The following is a 22,840-nucleotide window of genomic DNA, read 5'->3' as shown; positions in this document are numbered from 1 at the left end:
ATTAATGTTATAATGTACATGTTATACCGCGTGTAAAATGACCTCGGGTACTTTGGCCACAGTTGCATTGAGTGACAAATGCATTGATCCCGGTAGATTGGCCACAGTTGCATTGAGTGACGGATGCATTGATCCCGGTACATTGGCCCCAGTCGCACTGAGTGACGAATGCATTGATCCCGGTAAATTGGCCCCAGTCGCATTGAGTTACGAATGCATTGATCCCGGTACATTGGGCCCCAGTCGCATTGAGTGACGAATGCATTGATCCCGGTACATTGGCCCCAGTTGGACTGAGTGACGAATGCATTGAGTAACGAATGCATTGATCCCGGTACATGTACCTCTGCTGGATGTACTCATGTGCCTTGACCGGGGTTGAATTGACCCCGTTTGCATTAACCGAAGGTACACGGTCCGCCAGAGCGTTGACCTCAGTCTAGTGCACTGACTGCGGGTACATTTGCCCCGCTTCCAAGACCGCGGGTACATTGACCGCAGATGCATTGACCGAGATTACATTGGCCACGGGTACATTGACTGAGATTACATTGACCGTGGATACATTGACCGCAGATGCATTGACTGCGGGAATATTGGCCCATGTCATATTGACCCGAGGTGTTAGAACACGTCAGAACAACACAAATGTATAAATATATTTAAGAGCATCGTAAACAATAATTAGTATAAATAAATACGATAACTTAATATCAAATCAGTTCAATTTACACACTACATGCATCAAACAGATTAATGAGTATTAGTAGCTTGGGGGAGGGTTTTATTTCGGTAGAGAGCTCCTATCATTGCATAGTCTCATTGTGATCAAACTGCAACCCCACACACAACATCGGCGTCACGTGCTGGTATAAGGAGCATGCGCAGAACATACAGGAAGCTACAGAACGTCATCACACCGTGACGACGTAAGGAAATTTCCCGATACATGTAGTTTAACACTGATCTAATAAGATGCCATTCCTTCTGCTAGAGTCTAACATTGACTTTTTTCTCTAGCAGAAGTTCTAATTTCGAAGAGGTAGTGTAGTCTGTTAATATGTATGTTTGCGGTTGATAATAATACGAACTACATCTATGTACTTTCGAGACATTTGTTATACCGATACTGCTCATGTGAGACACTTATGTAATACCAAACTATCTCCCTTTACATAGCAAGGCTTTAATACTCCGTTAATGAGACACGTGGCGTATATATAAATTTCGGAATACAGTTCAATGCACAATTAAACATTACCGGACATTGACGTTGTTGACAAAGGTCATGTATTTGAGCTTATATCACAGGATTCAATAATACCAGAACCAATTCGGAATCAGGAAGGGGTTTGAGGAACGGTGGGGATAGTGGTGGAGGGGGTGGGGTGGGGGGTGGGGGGTGGGGGGGTACAAGAAGGGGGTGAGGGTGGGGGTGGAAGGATGACGGTGGAGTGGGGAGAAAGGGGATGAGCGTTTAAGTAAAGAGTCTTTGAGTGGGTTTGGGGGGGGGAGGGGGAGGGGGGGCGGGCTAATTGTGATGATCATGGTGCCAGATTACCTAAATATTTCCATGATGGAGTCTTCTGTGTCTAGTAGAGTGAGGTGACACCCACCTAATGATACTATTAGCCTTATAGAATGACACCGGCCCCAACTAACGGATGATTCGAAGAGGGGAACAAATAACCCCTGACCTAACTAGGCCTGAGTCTGTATATCAGTGGCGTATCCGAGCCATACATCAGATCTCTTTGTCCTATCTACTCTATCTCGCCTTGTCTGATTACATTTTTCTAATCAATGTCTCTACATCATGTACAATTTACAAAACAGTCACCTACAACTCACCCACACACATATTGCATAGCGACATCACTCGAGATCTTCCTATAGAGTTATCTCCCCTTAGTGCGAGGAAAATTCATGACCTTAACGGTTTTGTGACCTTGACTTTCTTACCACCTGTATGACGGTTCAATCCTTCTTTAATGGACGCATCAAAATTGTTTCGTGAAATAACAAGTGTGTACTCTCATCGTAACTATTGTTAATCTTGTAGTCGCTCACGACCACACAACCACACAGCCGCCTTATCCCAGACAATCGCGGAGTTCCTTTGGTACATATTTTACGTCAGCATTCAGTGACGTCATTTCTTTATCTGCATCAAAGTATCTAGTGACGTCAGGGTCTGAATACGACTAACGTTGTCATGGAATGGCAGTATAGGTGTTCGACGTCAACACATTTTGTTCGTAACTTCATTATGACGTCACCTAATGGTTCCTTCATATCATCAGTATGACGTCATCAAAGCCTCGTCTCCCATGCTTCCTGGTCCTCGTTGTATAGGGTCATGATGTTGTCATTGAAGAACACGACAGCATTGTTGGTAAATCCAGCACGTTCACTTCCGGGGCGTCCATTTCGCAACTGTAAACCAAAGCCAGACTCTATACATCTATGCATCAATAATCTATCCTACAGCAGTAACTTGCCTGTGTTTTGTATGCCGCTTCTATAAATTGACATGGCCACCAGTGTTGCTTCGTTCATCGGGGCGCATTTCTACTCATTAAACCTATGGGGATAACAACGAATGGATAACCGAGGTATGATTTATGCTTAAGGTTTCTTTACGTTTTGCCACATACCAGTTACGTGAGAAACTTACACACTGCAGGTTATTCCGACAGTTGTACTTTAGTTAAAATATCCACAAATAAACAGAAAAAATCAATAATGTTTTTGTTTTTTAAATATAAAACGTCAATGCCGACTCAGATTTAACGACGCTTGTAACAGTATTCCAGTCATATCGCGGCGTGTCAGCTTAATGTTGGAGGAAAGCCCGAAGTGATGCAGGTCTCAGACGTTTACCACTTCGGTGAAACCCACGACCACGGGTATGGTGCTGATAAACCTTGAAACATAATCGGGGCGAACCGGGATTCGAACTCACAATCATAGGTTTCTGGCGTGCCCAAGGGACGCAACTCTGCACAGCGAATCGCGGGGCCTTAGACGACAGGGCCACCCGAGCCCCGATTTCATTAGGCCCTAAAGTCTGCCAATACTTATTTATATAACTTGTATACTTGTGTAACACGTCTACCTCAAACTGGAGAAACGGTGAGTTATCCACCAACACTACAGGTATAGCTATGTATAGTAGCAAGTCCATCATACTACAAGTATAGCTGTGTATTGGGGCAAATCCGTCTACACTACAGGTATAGCTGTGTATTGTGGCAAGTCCACCACACTACAGGTATAGCTATGTATTGTGGCAAGTCCATCATATTACAAGTATAGCTGTGTATTGTGGCAAGTCCATCATATTACAAGTATAGCTATGTATTGTGGCAAGTCCATCACACTACAGGTATAGCTGTGTATTGTGGCAAGTCCATCATACTACAGGTATAGCTATGTATTGTGGCAAGTCCATCACACTACAGGTATAGCTGTGTATTGTGGCAAGTCCACCACACTACAGGTATAGCTATGTATTGTGGCAAGTCCACCACACTACAGGTATAGCTATGTATTGTGGCAAGTCCATCACACTACAGGTATAGCTATGTATTGTGGCAAGTCCACCACACTACAGGTATAGCTGTGTATTGTGGCAAGTCCATCACACTACAGGTATAGCTATGTATTGTGGCAAGTCCATCACACTACAGGTATAGCTATGTATTGTGGCAAGTCCATCACACTACAGGTATAGCTGTGTATTGTGGCAAGTCCACCACACTACAGGTATAGCTATGTATTGTGGCAAGTCCATCATACTAGAGGTATAACTGTGTATTGTGGCAAGTCCACCACACTACAGGTATAGCTGTGTATTGTGGCAAGTCCATCATACTACAGGTATAGCTATGTATTGTGGCAAGTCCATCATACTACAGGTATAGCTATGTATTGTGGCAAGTCCACCACACTACAGGTATAGCTGTGTATTGTGGCAAGTCCATCATACTACAGGTATAGCTATGTATTGTGGCAAGTCCATCATACTACAGGTATAACTGTGTATTGTGGCAAGTCCACCACACTACAGGTATAGCTATGTATTGTGGCAAGTCCATCATACTACAGGTATAACTGTGTATTGTGGCAAGTCCACCACACTACAGGTATAGCTGTGTATTGTGGCAAGTCCATCATACTACAGGTATAGCTATGTATTGTGGCAAGTCCATCATACTACAGGTATAGCTGTGTATTGTCGCAAGTCCATCATACTACAGGTATAGCTATGTATTGTGGCAAGTCCATCACACTACAGGTATAGCTGTGTATTGTGGCAAGTCCATCATACTACAGGTATAACTGTGTATTGTGGCAAGTCCACCACACTACAGGTATAGCTATGTATTGTGGCAAGTCCAACACACTACAGGTATAGCTATGTATTGTGGCAAGTCCATCACACTACAGGTATAGCTGTGTATTGTGGCAAGTCCATCATACTACAGGTATAGCTATGTATTGTGGCAAGTCCATCATACTACAGGTATAGCTGTGTATTGTGGCAAGTCCATCATATTACAAGTATAGCTATGTATTGTGGCAAGTCCACCACACTACAGGTATAGCTGTGTATTGTGGCAAGTCCATCATACTACAGGTATAGCTATGTATTGTGGCAAGTCCATCATACTACAGGTATAGATGTGTATTGTGGCAAGTCCATCACACTACAGGTATAGCTATGTATTGTGGCAAGTCCACCACACTACAGGTAGAAAGTCCACCACACTACAGGTAGCATGTCCACCAACACTACAGGTATAGCTATGTATTGTGGCACGTCCATCATACTACAGGTATAGCTATGTATTGTGGCAAGTCCACCACACTACAGGTTTAGCTATGCATTGTGGCACGTCAATCATACTACAGGTATAGATGTGTATTGTGGCAAGTCCATCACACTACAGGTATAGCTATGTTTTGTGGCAAGTCCACCAACACTACAGGTATAGCTATGTTTTGTAGCAAGTCCACCACACTACAGGTAGCAAGTCCACCAACACTACAGGTATAGCTTTGTTTTGATGTATAACATTTTCGTTCAGTGTTTCCAATGTTGGTGTCTTTATGTTAACATACTGCAAGAGATTCAGTGTTCTCAATGCCTCCAGCAGCCTTCTGCTCTGTGCTATAAGCCGTTGGTGTGACGGAAAGGGAAGCCAGATATAAGATAACAACACTTATCCACTGCACAAAGAAAGGACGAGGTGGAATAATCTGGGTAGCATAGAAAATATACAGTGTAAAGACAATATATAACAGTTGATAGTTGCACTGACGATTTGTAGTCCATGATCTGATAACTGTGAAAGGAAACATCGACGTCTACAATCCCTTTACGTTTACTAATGGACACAGCATTGAGAATTGACGTAAATTAGAAAAGGTTTATTACCTTTTAATGAATATGTTTCGTTTATTTTATTGATCACATTTCAGGTTGCAGGTTGATGTGACAGGTTATGGTGGGTTAAGCAACAGGTTAGGTACAGCTAGTATTGAACTCATTAGAGAACACGGTCGCTGGCAGTTTCAAAATATCAATACTTCGATTATTCAGAAACCATTTTAGAGTCTAGTAAGGCGGGTTAGATGTCAGCGTTAGATAACACCTGGAAAAAAACAGATTACGTCAACAACAACTGACCAGGCTTCCGTCTGTCGTTTCCGTTGTCTGCACCGACTGTGGGTATTGCACTGCAAGATGGTGATTGGTCGTCCCATAAGTAAGAGGATTTTTTTATGCTGCTTAGTGCAAACATCCTGCTTACCACGGCACGAGAAGCAGAGAGTGGTTTGAAATATCTTATCAAAGTGGGTTTCGAACCAGGGTTTTCAGGTTGGCGATACATCGCTTTAACCACTAGGCTTCTGACTGACCCCTTGTCGGTCTGATGCAACACAAGTTTTCCCCGAGTGGAAGACACAAGTACAGCATTTGTGTTGCCTGATATTCGATACATTAACAATTGCGGCGGCCATCACAGTCAGTGCACATTGCTTCGCGGAACAGACATCAGGATCAGGCAAAACGTATAACTGGTGCATCTAACTACCAGTAAAGTCACGTGATTACAACGAAGGGTTAGTGAAGGGTAGGGGGTCATTCATCTGATTCAGGCAGCCATGGCGATATTTGACACACAACTCAGGGTACTCATTGTTTTATTTATCAGGTTTCCAGAAATGCCAAAATATGGTCAAGTATTAATTTGCAATAGTTCATCTTGTGGCCATTACGTCTGATGTACGTAGCCACGCCCCTTTTGAGCGTGGTGACGTACTGCGTGGTGACGTATTCCATGGTGACGTACTGCGTGAATCTGAGAAGGGGAGTTAGTGCTACGACATACACCAGGTTCCACTACGATACTTACACCGTCAAGACTTGCACATCACTTACTCATAGTGATGTGGTTCGTTGCTAAACAAATAAGGAAGGTGACGTCATGCATCGTATACAATGGAAGGGAGGTAACCCCACCTGAACAGACCAGGTTGCTTCGGGACGTAAGCATACATTAGAAGGCTCAAATCAATGGTTTCATACATCTAAAGATGTTGTTCAATTTTGTTTCTTTAATTCTCAGAATATGTTATGAATATTGAGATTCTAACTGCCGGGCATAAGAAAGTATACACCCATGTTTGATGGTGGCTAAAAATGAAACAAACTAGAAATAGTTGTATGTGATGTGATGTATCAATACGGGTTGATGGTTGTGTTTTGGAACAAAAGTTTGCAGTGATCTAGCGACTGATTTCAGCGTTGTAACGTTTTGATAACGTTTGTAATGTATTGGTCAAATCCAATTTTTAAGTGTATACTTTCTTTTACCCTATATTTCTCATGTTAAACTCAGTAGTGGTACATTTGGAGTGAGTGAGTGAGTGAGTTGGGCTTAACGCCGCTTTTAACAGTATTCCAGTTATATCACGGCGTGTCAGCTTAATGTGGGAGGAAAGTCCGAAGTGATGCAGGTCTCAGCCGTTTACCACTTCGGTGAAACCTTCGCGCACGGGTATGGTGCTGACAAACCTAGAAACATAATCGGGGCGAACCGGGATTCGAACCCACAAGCATAGGTTTCTGGCATGCCCTAGGGACGCAACTCTGCACAGCGAATCGCGGCGCCTTAGACGACTGGGCCACCCGTGCCCCCGGTACATTTGGACGTTGAGGTAACACGTGGTCATCACGGGTAGGCCTCTCACATGGCGTGGACTCTAATATATTCAGAATACGTTTACATTATTTTGTCAAAGGGTACTTTGATATTATTTTCTTCCTGCCACAGCCTAGTCTGTTCATATGTATTTATACCATAATTTCTCAGACTTGAAGTCAAGCGTTTACACCCTGGAAAGATGGCTGGAACGTTCCGAGTGAGCGTTGTTTTAGGCCGTGTCAAACAATATTCCAGCCATATCACGGTGGACAAACCAAGCATACGCTTCGCACTTGTTTGGAAACGAACCCGGGTCCTCTATGTGGTGAGCGAAAGCTTCAACCACTGAGCTACCGTACCTCTCTTTGAGGTTCACGATTCCAACCATCTTCATCCACGAAATGGCAAAGCATGAAGTGTCCTTCAAGACAGCGAACACAGCAACCATAAACAAAATCACAGTCTTGTTCTCGCCATGCATCTAGCCCTGAACTACAAGCATATGTGCGCGGGAATGAGTGAGTGAGGGACATGGGGAACACAGATGGCTGACAGCGTGAGGATCATGATTCCGGCTATCACCTGGGAGGGTAAACCCGCGGGGTGATAGTGTGAGCACCGACCTGGAGAGTGAGTTTTGTTTGACACCGCAATCAACAGTATTTCAGCTGTGTGACGGTGGCTTGTACATAATCGAGTCTGGGCTCGGCAAACCAGTTGTTGACATCACAAGCAACGGTCATGTGGTAGGCGCACAGTGACATTCGCGTCACACATTGAAACCATCCGATCCTCACTTTAGCCTCACGCCAGTCTGTGGTGCTGGGGCCGCTTTTGTACCAGAAACCCTTCCGGAGATCCGAAGTAAACCACGGAAATCCCCAATACGACACTAGACACTACGATTGCTAGATAACATTGAAACAAGAATCAGCATGTTAGCTATGTCGATACACACAGACACACAGGCACACACACAGGCACACACACAGACACACACACACACACACAGACACATACACAAGCACAGGCACACACAGACACACACACACACAGAAACACACACATGCACACATACAGACACACACACACATGCACACCCACACCCACACACACACAGACTAATACACACGCACGCACGCACGCACACACACACGAGAGCATCCGCAATGTTATGTCTACATTCTCTATGACACACATTCTACAAGTTGGCGACCAAAACTTAACTCCAGACACACAGAGAATCTACAGTACTACAAAACAAGTTCCAAGTCATCTACACACATAATCATCAGATCCAGGCACCCCAAAGACGTGCAACTGAGAACGACTTCGGCGCGTTACAAGACTGCGTCACCCTTGTCCCCCGTCAACAGAACGTGTGTTATTGACAGAACATGTCGACACAATCTACACACACATCCCATGTCCGAACTACATTACATCTACGTCACTACTGAAAGAGAATCCATCAAACTTCATAAACAAAACCACACCCGAAGACGACACACAACCCCATCCACGTTCCTTACACCATACGTTCTTGTCCGACATCACCGACCAACACGCTCTGATCCCTTCTGACTGCGTCACACATCTCGACTGGGTACCTTCACATCAACACTCATCCTAAACATCCTAAACATCCCCCCCCCCCCCTCAACCCCCCCCCCCCCCCCCCCCCCCCTCCCCTACACACCACACACACATACACTTAAGCACATGCCTCCCACCCAACCTCTCACTCACCACGCATTCAGAGTGAAAAGCTCACCTGATCTCTGGGTAGTGTGTCCGCCATGTCGTATCTAACGGGCACGTCTTTTCCGTTTTCGTTGCTCTCGGAAACTGCCAGTTTATTGTCGTAGGCGTATTCGTGGGGGGAGTCGGCCCAGGTCCGCCTGTAGCCGATGTCGTCGGGATCTTCTTCCATCCGGTACTTCTGTCGTGTATGACGACGCGAACACTGAAGGAGACGATTTGTGATAAATGAAGCTCTAGACGCCCATAGTGGAAAACTGACAAATCCAGGGGAGGTGTTGAGTGTGTGAGAGGGGAGGGGGATCTTTGTGCGACATAACAGTCTGCCCGGGACACAGTGGTTATTTACATACACCCTCCCTCATCCAAGCCTCTACCTTCATCTTTTGTTACCGTTTTGCAATATCGTTCATCGAGCGAGTCGGCAACATATCGGCGTATGTTAAAAATAGGTAGCTTGGTGAATTTATTTAGTATTAAGGATGAGGTACAAAGACTTTTAGCGATAACAGTTTCCGTAATGTGAGAGATGGAGCTGGCAGGTGCCCCAATACTGACCAGGACGCAGATCATGAAGAACAAGAAGATGAGGAGGATGGAGCCGCACACGATGACGGCGATAGCCCAGTTCGGGAATTCGTCTTTGGGCACTGGTGTTGGCGCCGGCGTCGTTGCTACTGTTGGCGCCATTGTCCCCGGTACGACTGCAAGGATTGACGTTAGAGAATGTTTAAAGGCAAGACAGACCATACAATCATTGACATTAGAGAGGTCAGAGAAAACAGTGGCGACGCAAGGGTTGACGTAAGATGTTACAGGCGATACAATACAAGACGCTGGATAATCGAGAGTGGGGATTCCAGGATTTAAACATGTTCTTGTTGGGCCATTTAATCGGATCTGTGTATGAGGTTGATACAGCAGTCTATTCCCTCACCTTCATGGCTCACGGTGTCGTTGTTGATGGTGTAGTTGCCCAGTTTGTCACCGTCACTGAGGCCGTTCATGAACGCTGATGTTACGCTCTCGCCCGTCACGTTGCTGCTGCTCGTGAACTCAGCCGTGTAGCTGACGACGATGCTGCCCTGGCTACAAAAATGCAAGGTTACAATGCCAGTGAAATTTCTTTATTTTTTTTGGTTTGTTTGTTTATTTGTTTTTTATCGCCGTTTCCCGCAATATTCCAGTTATAAGGCGACTAACGGGATCGGGTGGTCAGGCTCGCTGGTTGATGCATGCTATCGTATCTCAATTGAGTGGATCGATGCTCATGATAATAATCACTGGATTTTCTGGTCCAGACTCGGTTATTTACAGACCGCCGTCACATAGCTGGAATATTGCTGAGTGTGGCGTTTAACAACAAACAAAACAAACACTACAGTGACATCGAAGAGCATGGACAAACCAAGAAAAATATATCTCACACTGAACGATATTCGAGTGAGTAAATACCCCGCCTTTAGCACAATTCCAGCAATGTCACGGAGGAAACACCGGATATAGGCTTGACACATTACCCATCTGGGCCATAGAACCCGGGCTTGACGAACGAACGCCCCGAACAATTGAAGAGCGGACGCCCCGAACAATTGAAGAGCGGACGCCCCGAACAATTGACAAGCGAACGCCCCGAACAATTGACGAACGAACGCCCCTAACAATTGACGAACGAACGCCCCGAACAATTGACGAACGAACGCCCCGAACAAGTGACGAACGAACGCCCCGAACAATTGGCGAGCGAACGCCCCGAACAATTGACGAGCAAAAGCCCCGAACAATTGACGAGCGAACGCCCCGAACAATTGACGAGCGAACGCCCCGAACAATTGACGAGCGCACGCCACGAACAATTGACGAGCGAACGCCCCGAACAATTGACGAGCGAACGCCCCGAACAATTGACGAGCGAACGCCCCGAACAATTGACGAGCGAACGCCCCGAACAATTGACGAGCGAACGCCCCGAACAACCTAAGATCATAGGTTTCTGGTACGCCCAATAGCAAAGCTTTGCATTGCGATTTTCTGCGGCTTAAGTCGACAGGACCACCCTAAACTGGTGCTGAATGACAGCAGTACTTGTCTGCTTGGTACTCACCTGAACGTCATGACACTGATTCCCAGGAAAAGGTCCTTCAGAGTGCTCATCTTGTACAGGCCCTCCAGCTAAAACAAGACGGGGAGCATGTCAACACTGATAATAGAGGAATCAGTTGGTGCTGGAGTAACCTTTTTTACAATATATATATAAACAACGTTTTTCTATGAAGATGGGAGCCGATCAATTCCGCTTCTTTCTCAACAATTTCCCAGGACTACCAGTACATCGAACATACAATTGAGTGGGTTAAACTCGAGCAAAACAATCATTTTCAAATGCTTTTCTGGAACAAACGATTTCAAGTTTTGTTAAAGATTCACAAGCGCTCCAGGACATAACATAGCCAGTTCCCAATGCCACATTGATCAGCCGACAGCCTAGTGAGTGAGTGAGTGAGTGAGTGAGTATGGTTTTACGCCGCTTTTAGCAATATTCCAGCAATATCACGACGGGGGACACCAGAAATGGGCTTCACACATTGTGCCCATGTCGGGAATCGAACCCGGGTCTTCGGCGTGACGAGCGAACGCTTTAACCACTAGGCTACCCGACCGCCCCCCGACTGCCTAGAGTGAGGAGGGTAACAGATTAAACGTTAGAAGGAGGAGTACATTTCCGCTAATCTCCGGGTGACTTTAAAGATATTTTCTACAGTGCTGACTGACTTACTTTTAGTTTGAGATCCTGTTTCAGCTCGATGTACTGAGGGGACGACGTATTCAGTAACTCCTCGGTGAAGTTGCGACCCTCAACGATGGAGAACTTGCCGTTCACATCCACCACCGCGGCTGCTGTTGTCGTTGTTGGAGCACTCGTTGTTGTGGGTGTCACAACTGTTGAAGAAGTCATCACCTCTGTTGTTGATGGGGAAATGGAGGATGAGGAATAAACGCTGCTGGTTGGTGTCATCACAGAACTTGAAGATGGCATTGATGACGAGGAGGACATTGATGAGGAGGACGTTGATGGTGGGAGCGGTGCGACTGATGATGTCAATACGGCGGTTGTTGTCATAGCAACAGGCATGCTTGAACTCTCCATGGAGGAAGAGATGGGTTGTGTGGGAGGCAGGGGTAACAACGTCGAGGAAGATTGCGAGGTGGAGGGCATCGATTCAACCATCGAACTTGTAAACATGGGTGACGCACTGCTTGATTCAATCATTGAACTTGTAAACATAGGTGGTGCACTGCTTGATTCAATCATCGAACTTGTGAAGACAACTGGCGCACTGCTTGATTCAATCATTGAACTTGTAAACATAGTAGGTGCACTGCTTGATTCAATCATCGAACTTGTGAAGACAACTGGCGCACTGCTTGATTCCATCATTGAACTTGTAAACATGGCCAGGCCACTGCTTGATTCAACCATCGAACTTGTAAACATAGGTGGTGCACTGCTTGATTCAACCATCGAACTTGTTACGACAACTGGTACACCACTGGATTCAACCATTGAACTTGTTACGACAACTGGTACACCACTGGATTCAACCATTGAACTTGTTACGACAACTGGTACACCGCTTGACTCCATCATGGCACTGCTCGAATCAATGACATGCGTTGCAATATACGTTGTCACACTCGGAGAGTCCATTGCAGACGATGCTTCCATAGGTGGCTGGGCCAACGAGTCGGACATGCTGGACATCTGACTGGACATCTGACTGGACATCTGACTGGGCATCTGACTGGACATCTGACTGGACATCCCCGAGGCTGGAGGCACACCTGAAGACTCTGTGGTGGAGGAGAACACAGGGACAAACACTCCAGACGTAGACGTCGATGAGGACGTTGCCGCGACGGTGCTGGTGGCAGGTTGGACGACGACGACATAGGATGACGAGTCAGTTGGTGGGATGCTGGGTACAGCGGTAAGGGATGAGGAACTGGTTGACAGCGGAATTGACTCAGATGACGACTTGGCTGTCTGCGATTCCATCCCTGATGTAGATACGGGCAAGGCGGACGTTTGTGGTTGAATTACTTCAGATGTCGTTTCCATAGCAACAGGAGTCGACGCAGACATTGGGACAGAAGAAGCCTGGGTAACCTGGTCTGTTACCGGTGGGACAACGATGACAACATCTGAAGACGTCATAGATGTCATAATGCTTGAATGTGTAGGCATCGTTGGCATTGCTGCGGATGAGCTGACCATTTCTGTCTCCATTTGGGTGGCGCCTAATGTCTCCGAAAGTGATGACATTGACACTGCAACAGATGCTGATGCTGGCGACGTTGCAACGGGTTCCAAGACAGGTGTAGACACAGATGTGTGGGAGGTCACCTGGGACTGTACATAGACGTCAGAAGATGAAGGAACAACAGCAGGGGAGGATGGTTCAGTCGCCATCACATAGGAGGATTGTTCCATGGTTTGAGATGTTGCCATTTGATCCCCAGTTGAAGCAGGGACGACAATAATCCCTCCGTCGTTTGACATACTAGAAGATGATTCCATTAATCCTGTTGACATACCGGCAGATGATGTTGTCACAACTTCACTCGGGACCATCACAGACCCAGATGACCCAGAGGCAATAGGGGTAGAATCGGATGCCATGCGGACAGTTGACGATGGTTCCACGGAGGAAAGTACTTCACTGTGATATTCAGACATGGCAGAGCTTGGGACCACCTCTGACATGTCCTTACTACTTGCGACAGGCCTCACTTCACCCTGTGACTCTGACGGCAATACGGAGTAGGAGCTGGTGACGGAGGATGGCATTTCCGTCACAGCTGGCATACTGCTGGTCGACATATCAGACACCTTCTCTGAGCCCCCTGGGGTAACAGCAACAGCTGATGAAGACGTCGGACTCTCTGTCCCAGGCGTTTCGATAAGCCGTGAACTTGTTGTGTCAACTAGTTGTATTACCGATGTTGAGGACTCCTTCACTGAATGTTGTCTAGATTCAACAGGCATTGTTGATACTGCCATGACTGCGGAAGACTCGACGTTGGCCAATGATGAAGTGGGAGTCTGTTCTGAGGACATCAGCTGGTGGGATGAGGACATCAGCTGGTGGGATGAGGACATCAACTGGTGCGATGAGGAAGAACCAACCACAACCCCGGGTGTGCTCGTGTCCGGGAGTGGTGTGGAGGGTGGTGTAATTTCACTTGAGGACGGAGCGATGACAATGACCGGTGAGGACGAAAGTGAAGCTGATCCTGTAGGCATGGTCTGACTAGAAGACCCTTCCAATGCTGATGCTGATGTTGCTTGACTAGACGTTTCAATACCGGGTGCTGACCTGGACTCTGGCATCGCAGGTTGGGTGGAGCTGGACTCCAGGGGAGAAGGAGATGAGGATGACACCACGTCGGATGAGGGCATGGTTGTGGTCTGCATGTCAACAGCACTAGATTGAATTGCTGAACTTTGTACAACATCCGTGGACGTCACCTGTTGGTGAGAACCTTGCACTGTTGAGACCTGGGCATCGACAGACGCAGCTTGGGATGATGACGGTGTGGGCACCTGTTCTGACGGTGACACAAACTGCATCATAGATGATGATGACCCTTCTGCCATTGAACTTGACTGCGGTGCACGGTCAGCCTGACTAGAGGATCCTGGGGCAGCTGTATCTGGGGCAGGTGATGACGCTGTAATTTCAGGTACTACACTTGAAGAGTCAGGTACAACACTCGAAGAGGCAGGCACAGGGGGAACCGAGCTGGAAGCTCCTGCTGCAGACATTGTAGATGTAGCCATGATGTATTGGGACGATGATTCTTGGTCTCCTGTCAGTGAAGTGGAGGCTTGACCTTGAGCCTGCAAGGATGATGTTGATGATATCTCAGTTGATGATGAAGAAATAGCTTGGTGTGCGCTTGATGAGCTTGATGTTGTCATCTCGGACTGAACCACTGAGGACGAGACTTGAGTGAGAGTTGAGTTGGTCACTTCGCCGTTCATTCCCGTCGTTACCTGCGATGTCGACGTTGCCTCTACGCCGCCTGCCTGAGACGAAGAGGACACGAAGGACGAAGAGGACATGAAGGACGAAGAGGACACAAACGACGAGGACGTTGCAGATGACTGGGTCAAGATCTGAGTTGCATTAAATGCATCTGAAAGAAAGGACAAAATGTATTCATATGTAATTACCACTGGTAGATTTCGTGCGCTAAAATGAGTATGTGTATACGATTTAAAAAGTACATACAGCGAGAGACCCATTAGCTCTAAATCTTGGAGACCATCAAATACATACTACTCAATTTATTTAGAAGTACATGTGGAGCATTCCTTGGTCACGCTTGCTGAAATGGAATTTTCCCAGCAACTTTAAGATTAAATTTAACCGTTACGTCGAGATAATGGATTTCGAAATAACGAAGTTTCACTTGCTACAGAAACAGTCAACTCAGGGGAACACATTTAAAAGTACTGCTTATTTTACATTCCTGGTAGGTGGCAGGGGTTTTGTGTTATATACGCCACAGTCACATATACCGAATTCTAGCAACGCCTGTCAGCGAGCGAGTGGGTGAAAGTCAGAATTACTCACTGACAGTGGCTGTCAGATTACACCTGGCCAAAGTTACACCAGGGGCCAAAGCCGTCTGAAGGTCGACCAGGCTAGTTCCAGGCAGATGGATGGTAACATCAATGTCAACTGTGCTTGATTGCAGCCCTTCTCTGAAACATAACAGGACATTTTACACAAACGAGGCACCAGCGTCCTGGTTTTAAGTATTCCATTCCTACATTTCTAGTGACGCACATAACCCCTGAAGATGGAGTTGGCCGTAAGTTGGTTGGTTTGTTGGTTTGTTGTTTAACGCCGCATTCAGCAATATTCAAACTATATGACGGCGGTCTGTAAATAATCAAGTCTGGACCAGACAATCCAGTGATTAATATCATGAGCATCGATCCACGCAATTGGGATCGATGACATGCATCAACCAAGTCAGCGAGCCTGACCACCCTATCCCGTTAGTCGCCTTTTACGACAAGCATAGTCACCCTTTACGGCAATCATGGGTTGCTGAAGACCTATTCTAACCCGGAATCTTCACGGGTCGTTGGCCTTAAGGAACCCATGTTTGTCGTTAGAGACGACTAACGGTATCCGGTGGTCAGGCTCGCTATCGTGGTTGATGTATGTTATCATATCCTAATTGCGTGGTTATCGATGCTAATGATGTCAATCACTGGACTACCTTAGTTACGATTATTTACAGACCGCCATCAATCTGTAGTATTGCTGAGAGCGGCGCTATACAACAAACAAACATAACCTAAGGCGCACTAAACATCTGAAACCCATGTCAGAACAAGTACAGTGTTAAGTTAGCATAATGTCAGCTGTTCATGAAAATACAAAGCATTTTATTAACATACCTCTGTTTAGGTAAAAACAACAAGTGAATGAGAGAAGGTAATGAGCCCTACAAGGAAACATAGCGACATGTGGCAAACTAATCGTGACTGGACGAGTTACATCAATGTTTATACAGCAGTCTGTGAGATAATATTGAATACAATGTCCACACCAATAGACCCGCCAAGATCCGGGGTAGAATAGGTCTTCAGCAACCCAGGCTTGCCGTAAAAGGCGACTATGCTTGTCGTAAGAGGCGACTAACAGGATCGGGTTGTCAGGCTCGCTGACTTGGTTGATGCATGTCATCGATCCCAATTGCGTGGGTCGATGCTCATGATATGAATCACTGGAATGTCTGGTCCAGACTCGATTATTTACAGACCGCCGTAATATAGCTGGGTTATTGCTGAGTGTTGCGTTAAACAACAAACCAACCAACCAACCATCCATACCAAAAACATATTTGATCAAGGATGCCAGAAAGAGATGCCAGTTGGATTTAACTACAGAGCACAGGCCAATCTATTAACTATAACGACCGCACCAAATGATGGTGAATAAAAGAGTTCACTCTATCAACCAGACATCCCCCACTCACCTTATCTGTGACACCGCCACCTGCTCCACCTGGAGGCTCTCATTCAGGTTACATGATATCTGAAACAGAAAACAGGCACTGAAGGTGGATGTACAACGAACCTGTTTTGAAAACAACGCGTTCAAGATTATTTCACTAATATAGAGACTCTGTGTGTGTGTGTGCGTGTGTGCGTGTGCGTGTGCGTGTGTCTGTGTGTCTGTTTGTGTGTCTGTCTGTGTGTCTGTGTCTCTGTCTGTCTGTCTACGTCTGTCTGCCTGTCTGCCTGTCTGCCTGTGCCTGTGTCTGTGTCCTCTAGTATTAGTCTAGAATAATGCCGGTTTTATATGGGTTGCCCACTGCTATACCATGCCACAGTTAAACATGAATACAAAACTCAGACACAGTGTTCCGACACCGAGCTAACCCGTCCTTGTTTTATCCCCGCAATGCCGAGCGCAAGGCAGGGTAACAACAAGTACCACTTTATTGTAAGACGCGGCATGAAATCGAAACCCGGACCTTTCGCTCTACGTTCTGACGCTCTATCAACTGGACCACGGAGGACGTCACTTATATCACTGACTATGGGAAGAAACACGAGACAGGTTGAAGATAGACCTCGTTTTTGTGGAAGAACAGGAATTGTTTTGCAATCAATGGATCACAATCAGGGCGAATTTGGGATTCGAACCACGACTTACTTGTCTTGTTATCTCTGTAGCTGCTGTGGAGAAGGTTTGGCTGGAGTTGTCGGCATATTCAGCATTCCAGGTATAGTTCTCCACAGTCATCTGTACCTGCACCTCATAACGGCTGTCTGAAACAAGAAGCATGGCGACTGTCAACATATGTGTTTGGAAACATACAGACGGACAGCCTTTCCGGGACACCTGGTGTCACTGATTTTCAGTGAACCATTCATGTATTTACCACTATATTTCCTTTTCCGCCCAATGGAATCTGTTCCGGCAGATATTCCAGACTGATATTTCTCTGGCGTTCACGTTTTATACCGTATATAAAGTATACATCATTACACGGACCGCGAAGATCCGGGTAGTATAGGTCTTCAGCAACCCAGGCTTGCAGTAAAAGGCGACAATGCTTGTCGTAAGAGGCGAATAACGAGATCGGGTGGTTGATGCATGTCATCGTATCCCAACTGAGTGGATCGATGCTCATGATATCAATCACTGGTCCGGACTCGCTTATTTACAGACCACCGTCATATAGCTGGGATATTGCTGAGTGCGGCGTTAAACCAAAAAACAGAGACTGGAGAATGGAGTATAACGTGGCTTTGAACACTATCACAATTATATCACTTGTCACCTTGACGTAAGAGTGAGTATGGTTTTACGCCGCTTTTAGCAATATTCCAGCAATATCACGGCGGGGGACACCAGAAATGGGCTTCACACATTGTACCCATGTCGGGAATCGAACCCGGGTCTTCGGCGTGACGAGCGAACGCTTTAACCACCAGGCTACCCGACCACCCCCTTTGATGTAAGAGGGTTATAAAAACATCATTTGTTGAATTCTACAAGTTGAGACTCAAATATGATAATTTGTCTGTCTGCCATCACTGGTAAGCAGTCGGTTTACGGCCAGGGGGCAGTGTAGGTAACCTGACTATCTCACTCCACAATCAGGGGCAGACGTGACCCTTACAGTAATGTCGCTCGTATCACGTTGTGCCAAATTTCCCGCGCCACAAAAGTTTTACTGTTCTACTGATTATATACATATTTTGGGGGTCGGTTGGTTTACTGTGATCCCGGTACACAATTTGTGGGTAACGGCACAAGTCGAGGTGAACGGCATGAGCCATAATGTAGTGTTGACACGTCCGTCTTATCAGAGAGGGGTGGAGGGGTGGAGGGGTGTACGTGTGTATGAGAGAGACTTATCTCGCGGTATGTAGGGTGACGGAGTACTAGGCCGGTATTAGCCCCTCCAGTTGTCCCAGCAGTCACGATCTCGACACCAGTCAATATTGTTACGCATGGCAATAAATAAATTTCATAGCTGACGGTTTATCGCATATGAACTCCATGTTTTTATATCAAGAGCAGTTATGGCATGATAGCAGTATTTGTTTACATTTAATGGTGTTTGCTTGTATCAGTGTTGTTGTTTTTATAGTCTCGTCATGGACGCAATAACAGCGAGAACACGCAATGTGGGGATCGGTTTGAGGGGATCGGGCGGTCAGACTGACTGACTACGTGTATTTAAAGATTCGCCCATTTCTGGTGATATTGCTGGAATATTGCTAAAAGCAGCGTAAAACTATACTCACTCACTCAGTTTAAAGATTCGGTTTTTTTGTATCTAAATTGGTTTGGTTTACAAAGCACGTAAAGCAAATACCGGCGCGGGGGGGGGGGGGGGGGCGGGGGGGGGGTCTTGTACCACAATTGAGTTTGACTCACTGTCGCCCTTGTGTAGAATAGAACTCCCCCTATCGCGGCAAGCGAACGTTTAAACCACTACCCAACTGCCCTAATACCCTCAAACATTAATATTTCGACATAGAATTTTCCCAATTAAATGACATATTCCGCGGCCATACATTGTGTTCCAGTAACTTTCATTCGGCCTTGTTCAAGCCCGTTCGAGTAGACAATGGAGTATTAATAGTTGTCTGGTAATTCCTACCGGAAGTGATAGAAATGTTGACACCAGAAGCGTTTCACAAGTATTGACTTCAATGTGGACAAAACGATAAATAGGTGATTTATTATCAATCCCAGAAGCTAGCTTAATCGATGTTGTCGTGGAGATTCACAAACAACATGGCGACAACAGGGGTTGGGGTTGGGGGTCCTGTTTAATGATCAGGTGGGGAGTGTTGGGGAGTGGGGAATGGGGAGTGTTGGGGAGTGGGGACTTCGCCGACCTGTTATTACAACACATACAACAGTATACATAGAGAAATACAGACATGGCGTTGCTGTCGCTGAAATCAAAGGGTTGCCCGCTGTGCAAGTGGCCGTGGTATTCAAGGAGTAATAAAATCGATATTTAACCATAGCAGAGAAGTGCTGTTTTGTTATCCGTTGATTCTATAACTTACTCATCTAGGAATTAAACACGGGTCGACAACAGACATGTAGGGTAATGGGCTTGATATACTCAATTCAATACTAGATTATGTCACGGGCAACAACTAGCATGGTCATAATTGTTGGGTAGGGGATGTCGAATCCCATTGATTTTTTGGTGGGGGTGGGTGGGGGTTGGTTGGTGGAGTGGGTGGGGTAGGGGGGAGGTGTTGGTATGTAACTGGGGTGCTATCATATTATTTCAGAAAATGCTTGAAACACTTCATTGCGCTTCATTAATGTGGAAAAAAATTGGTTGCAACAAAAAGTATTTAGGATCATAGTTTAAAAAAAGATATCTGGTTCTGCAGCTATAGCTGATAATATATCTAGTCCCCACAAACTCCCAGAATATGTGAAATGGTCGGTCCTTGGCGCACTGATGGCTGATGTGCACACCCCGCCAGTCTGAACAAGCACTACACATGCGCAGAAAGTCGTTGAGGGAAATAAAGAGGCATATTTACGTCCAGGACATTAGCAGGTTTGCAATCTGATTGTGGCCAGCCGAAACATCACACAACGCCAGTGTAATGGCCATACCGTGTTATTCATGCTATGTTGATAGTGTTATTGTGATAGTCAATGGGCGCGTTGTATAAACTCATATCAGAATTCCGAATGGCGACATTTCTCGCCTACAGCATTGTGAACATGTCCACTGTACTGTTATCCTGATATGGTTCGATTATCGATCAGCTGATTAGCTGATGGAATTGTATTAATAAAAAAGTGAAACATTGCTTCTTTAGCACATTGGGAACAATATATTGTGTGGATCGATGTAGTGACTGAAATCAGTGCAGCCAATTCAGTCCACAGCGCGTATATTTAACTTCTCAATACTACTAATTCATTTAACGGTAGCCTGTGTCACCATGGTAACGGGGATAGACTTGAAAATGTCTCGCTGTATCTGCTAGGTTGAATCCGAAGTGGGGTAGCCTTGTGGTTAAAGTATTTGCTCGTCGCCGCGATGACCCTGGTTCTAATCTCCACATGGGTACGATGTGTGATGCCCATTTGTGGTGTCCGCTGCGTGATATTGCTGGAATATTGCTAAAACCGGCGTAAAATACAACTCACTTAATCGTACTACCTCACAAGATTTCCTTGTCAAGGGGACGCAACTCACGATTGTTTCATGTTTTTTCACATCGGTATTTGTCCTAAGTTATGTTTCTGTCGGTGGGAATAAAAACAACTACTTTCATTACGTTCAATGTGTTAACCATAATGCCACAGCCATGACACAGACAGACAGGGAGGATGTCAGTGTGTCACATCTTTCGGGGGACAACAAAGGAACATTGATCGCGTTCATCAAAGCGACATATGTCCAACCAGGAGCATCCATACTTTGATAGACGTTGGGCGCCGACAAGGATATCTTTGAACTATGACAGGAAGTAGTCGCTTCTATTTCCTTGACAGGTGTGAGAGACACTATGCATAAAATTGTCACATGAGATGTAATTTTAGCATTTTGATTTTGACTCAGAGACCGTAAGGAACTTGCCATGTATCACTTGGGCCAATAAATCAAAAAGACCTGTATGGTGTATTGTGTCTTGGATGACTCACCATAGTTTAGTCCTGGAGGAAGCGTTTCTGAACGAATGGGAATCAGTAAAGTGGGTAAAAACGCACAACGACGGATTTGATCTTGACAAACCTTGAAACATAGTCGGGCCAATCTGGGATTCGAACCCACGATCATATGTTTCTCAGAAGGCAAAGGGACGCAACTCTGCACTGGGAATTGCGGCGCCTTTAGACGAATGGGTGTATTAACGCCGCTTTAAACATGAATTTCAGTTACATCATGGCTTGCGATCTTGAGGGTTCGATCCCCGACCGCGACATTCCAACAGACGTTAAAAGATGGGGCTTGTTGTTACCCTGCCTGGCGCTTGGCATTAAGGGGCTATAACAAGGACTGGTCGTCTCGGAGTCAGTATACTGTGTCCGAGTGGGGTATTCATGTTAAACTGCGGCATGGCGGACGCTCTACCACTAGACCACGGGGGCGGTGGGGAACGTGGGTTTCACCAAAGTGGTAAACGTATGACCCTTCCATCACTTGGGGATTTCCCTCCCAAATTAAGCTGCGAGCTGTGGTAAAACTGGAATAATGTCAAATTCAACCCAATCCCCCACTCATTTTGCTGTTGGGTAAAACCAACGAGAGCAGGTGTTGGCGACTCCTTTCAGCTGTGACACACAACGGGTAAGGCAGAGGAGAGTTATTTCCCTTTCTTACGACATATACCAAGCGCTCATTACTTTCACTTAAATCAGTGATTATAGAATTTGTAATCCAAGGTGGCAAATTTAAATTTGTATCCATTAAATTATTATCTCTCTGATTAAAATTTATATTTAATAAAATATACTGCCTATGTCACTTTGCGGAGATGAGACGCACGGAATGACTTTGGGGTCCGCTGCGGATCTTCGTGTATTTCCGGCATGTGTTAAATCAATCTCGCCCCGGGCTGTCTGCCTGTGCTCAGCCACGTGTGAAGGACGTGTGTCTGAGTCACGGCTCACTGATGACGTGAGTTAAGTTGCACTCTATATGTGGTAGGGGTCATTAATCTGGATCACGAGTCTTGATAGACACTCTTTGTTACGGGAGACACAAGACTCACTTGCAACCATTTAAGGTGAGTGAGTGAGTGAGTATGGTTTTACGCCGCTTTTAGC

The 22,840-nt window shown here is 45.9% G+C and overlaps 1 protein-coding gene across 3 annotated transcripts in view; it reads right to left on the bottom strand.

Moving 5' to 3' along the window:
* Positions 1-1,510: 1,510 nt before the first annotated feature.
* LOC124113183 (flocculation protein FLO11-like) overlaps positions 1,511-22,840 on the bottom strand; it is a 52,842-nt gene continuing 31,512 nt past the window's right edge. Inside the window, exons 2-11 of one of the 3 annotated variants that reach the window (XM_046473452.2) lie at positions 17,723-17,838; positions 17,040-17,098; positions 15,620-15,750; positions 11,755-15,179; positions 11,083-11,150; positions 9,916-10,067; positions 9,537-9,682; positions 8,992-9,183; positions 6,426-6,472; positions 1,511-2,436 (exon numbers count right to left, since the gene is read on the bottom strand). In XM_046473452.2, coding sequence (XP_046329408.2) covers positions 6,452-6,472; positions 8,992-9,183; positions 9,537-9,682; positions 9,916-10,067; positions 11,083-11,150; positions 11,755-15,179; positions 15,620-15,750; positions 17,040-17,098; positions 17,723-17,838 — 4,310 coding nt within the window. In that variant the 3' untranslated portion in view covers positions 1,511-2,436; positions 6,426-6,451. The remainder of the gene's footprint in view (positions 2,437-6,425; positions 6,473-8,991; positions 9,184-9,536; positions 9,683-9,915; positions 10,068-11,082; positions 11,151-11,754; positions 15,180-15,619; positions 15,751-17,039; positions 17,099-17,722; positions 17,839-22,840) is intronic. The other 2 variants (XM_046473453.2, XM_046473451.2) reach the window with 2 other exon arrangements.

This window comes from Haliotis rufescens, unplaced genomic scaffold (assembly GCF_023055435.1).
Source record: "Haliotis rufescens isolate VD_foot unplaced genomic scaffold, xgHalRufe1.0.p SCAF_14, whole genome shotgun sequence".
Lineage (NCBI taxonomy): Eukaryota > Metazoa > Mollusca > Gastropoda > Lepetellida > Haliotidae > Haliotis > Haliotis rufescens.
The sequence above is the reverse complement of the archived record's forward strand: the minus strand, read 5'-3'. Positions and strand labels throughout refer to the sequence as shown.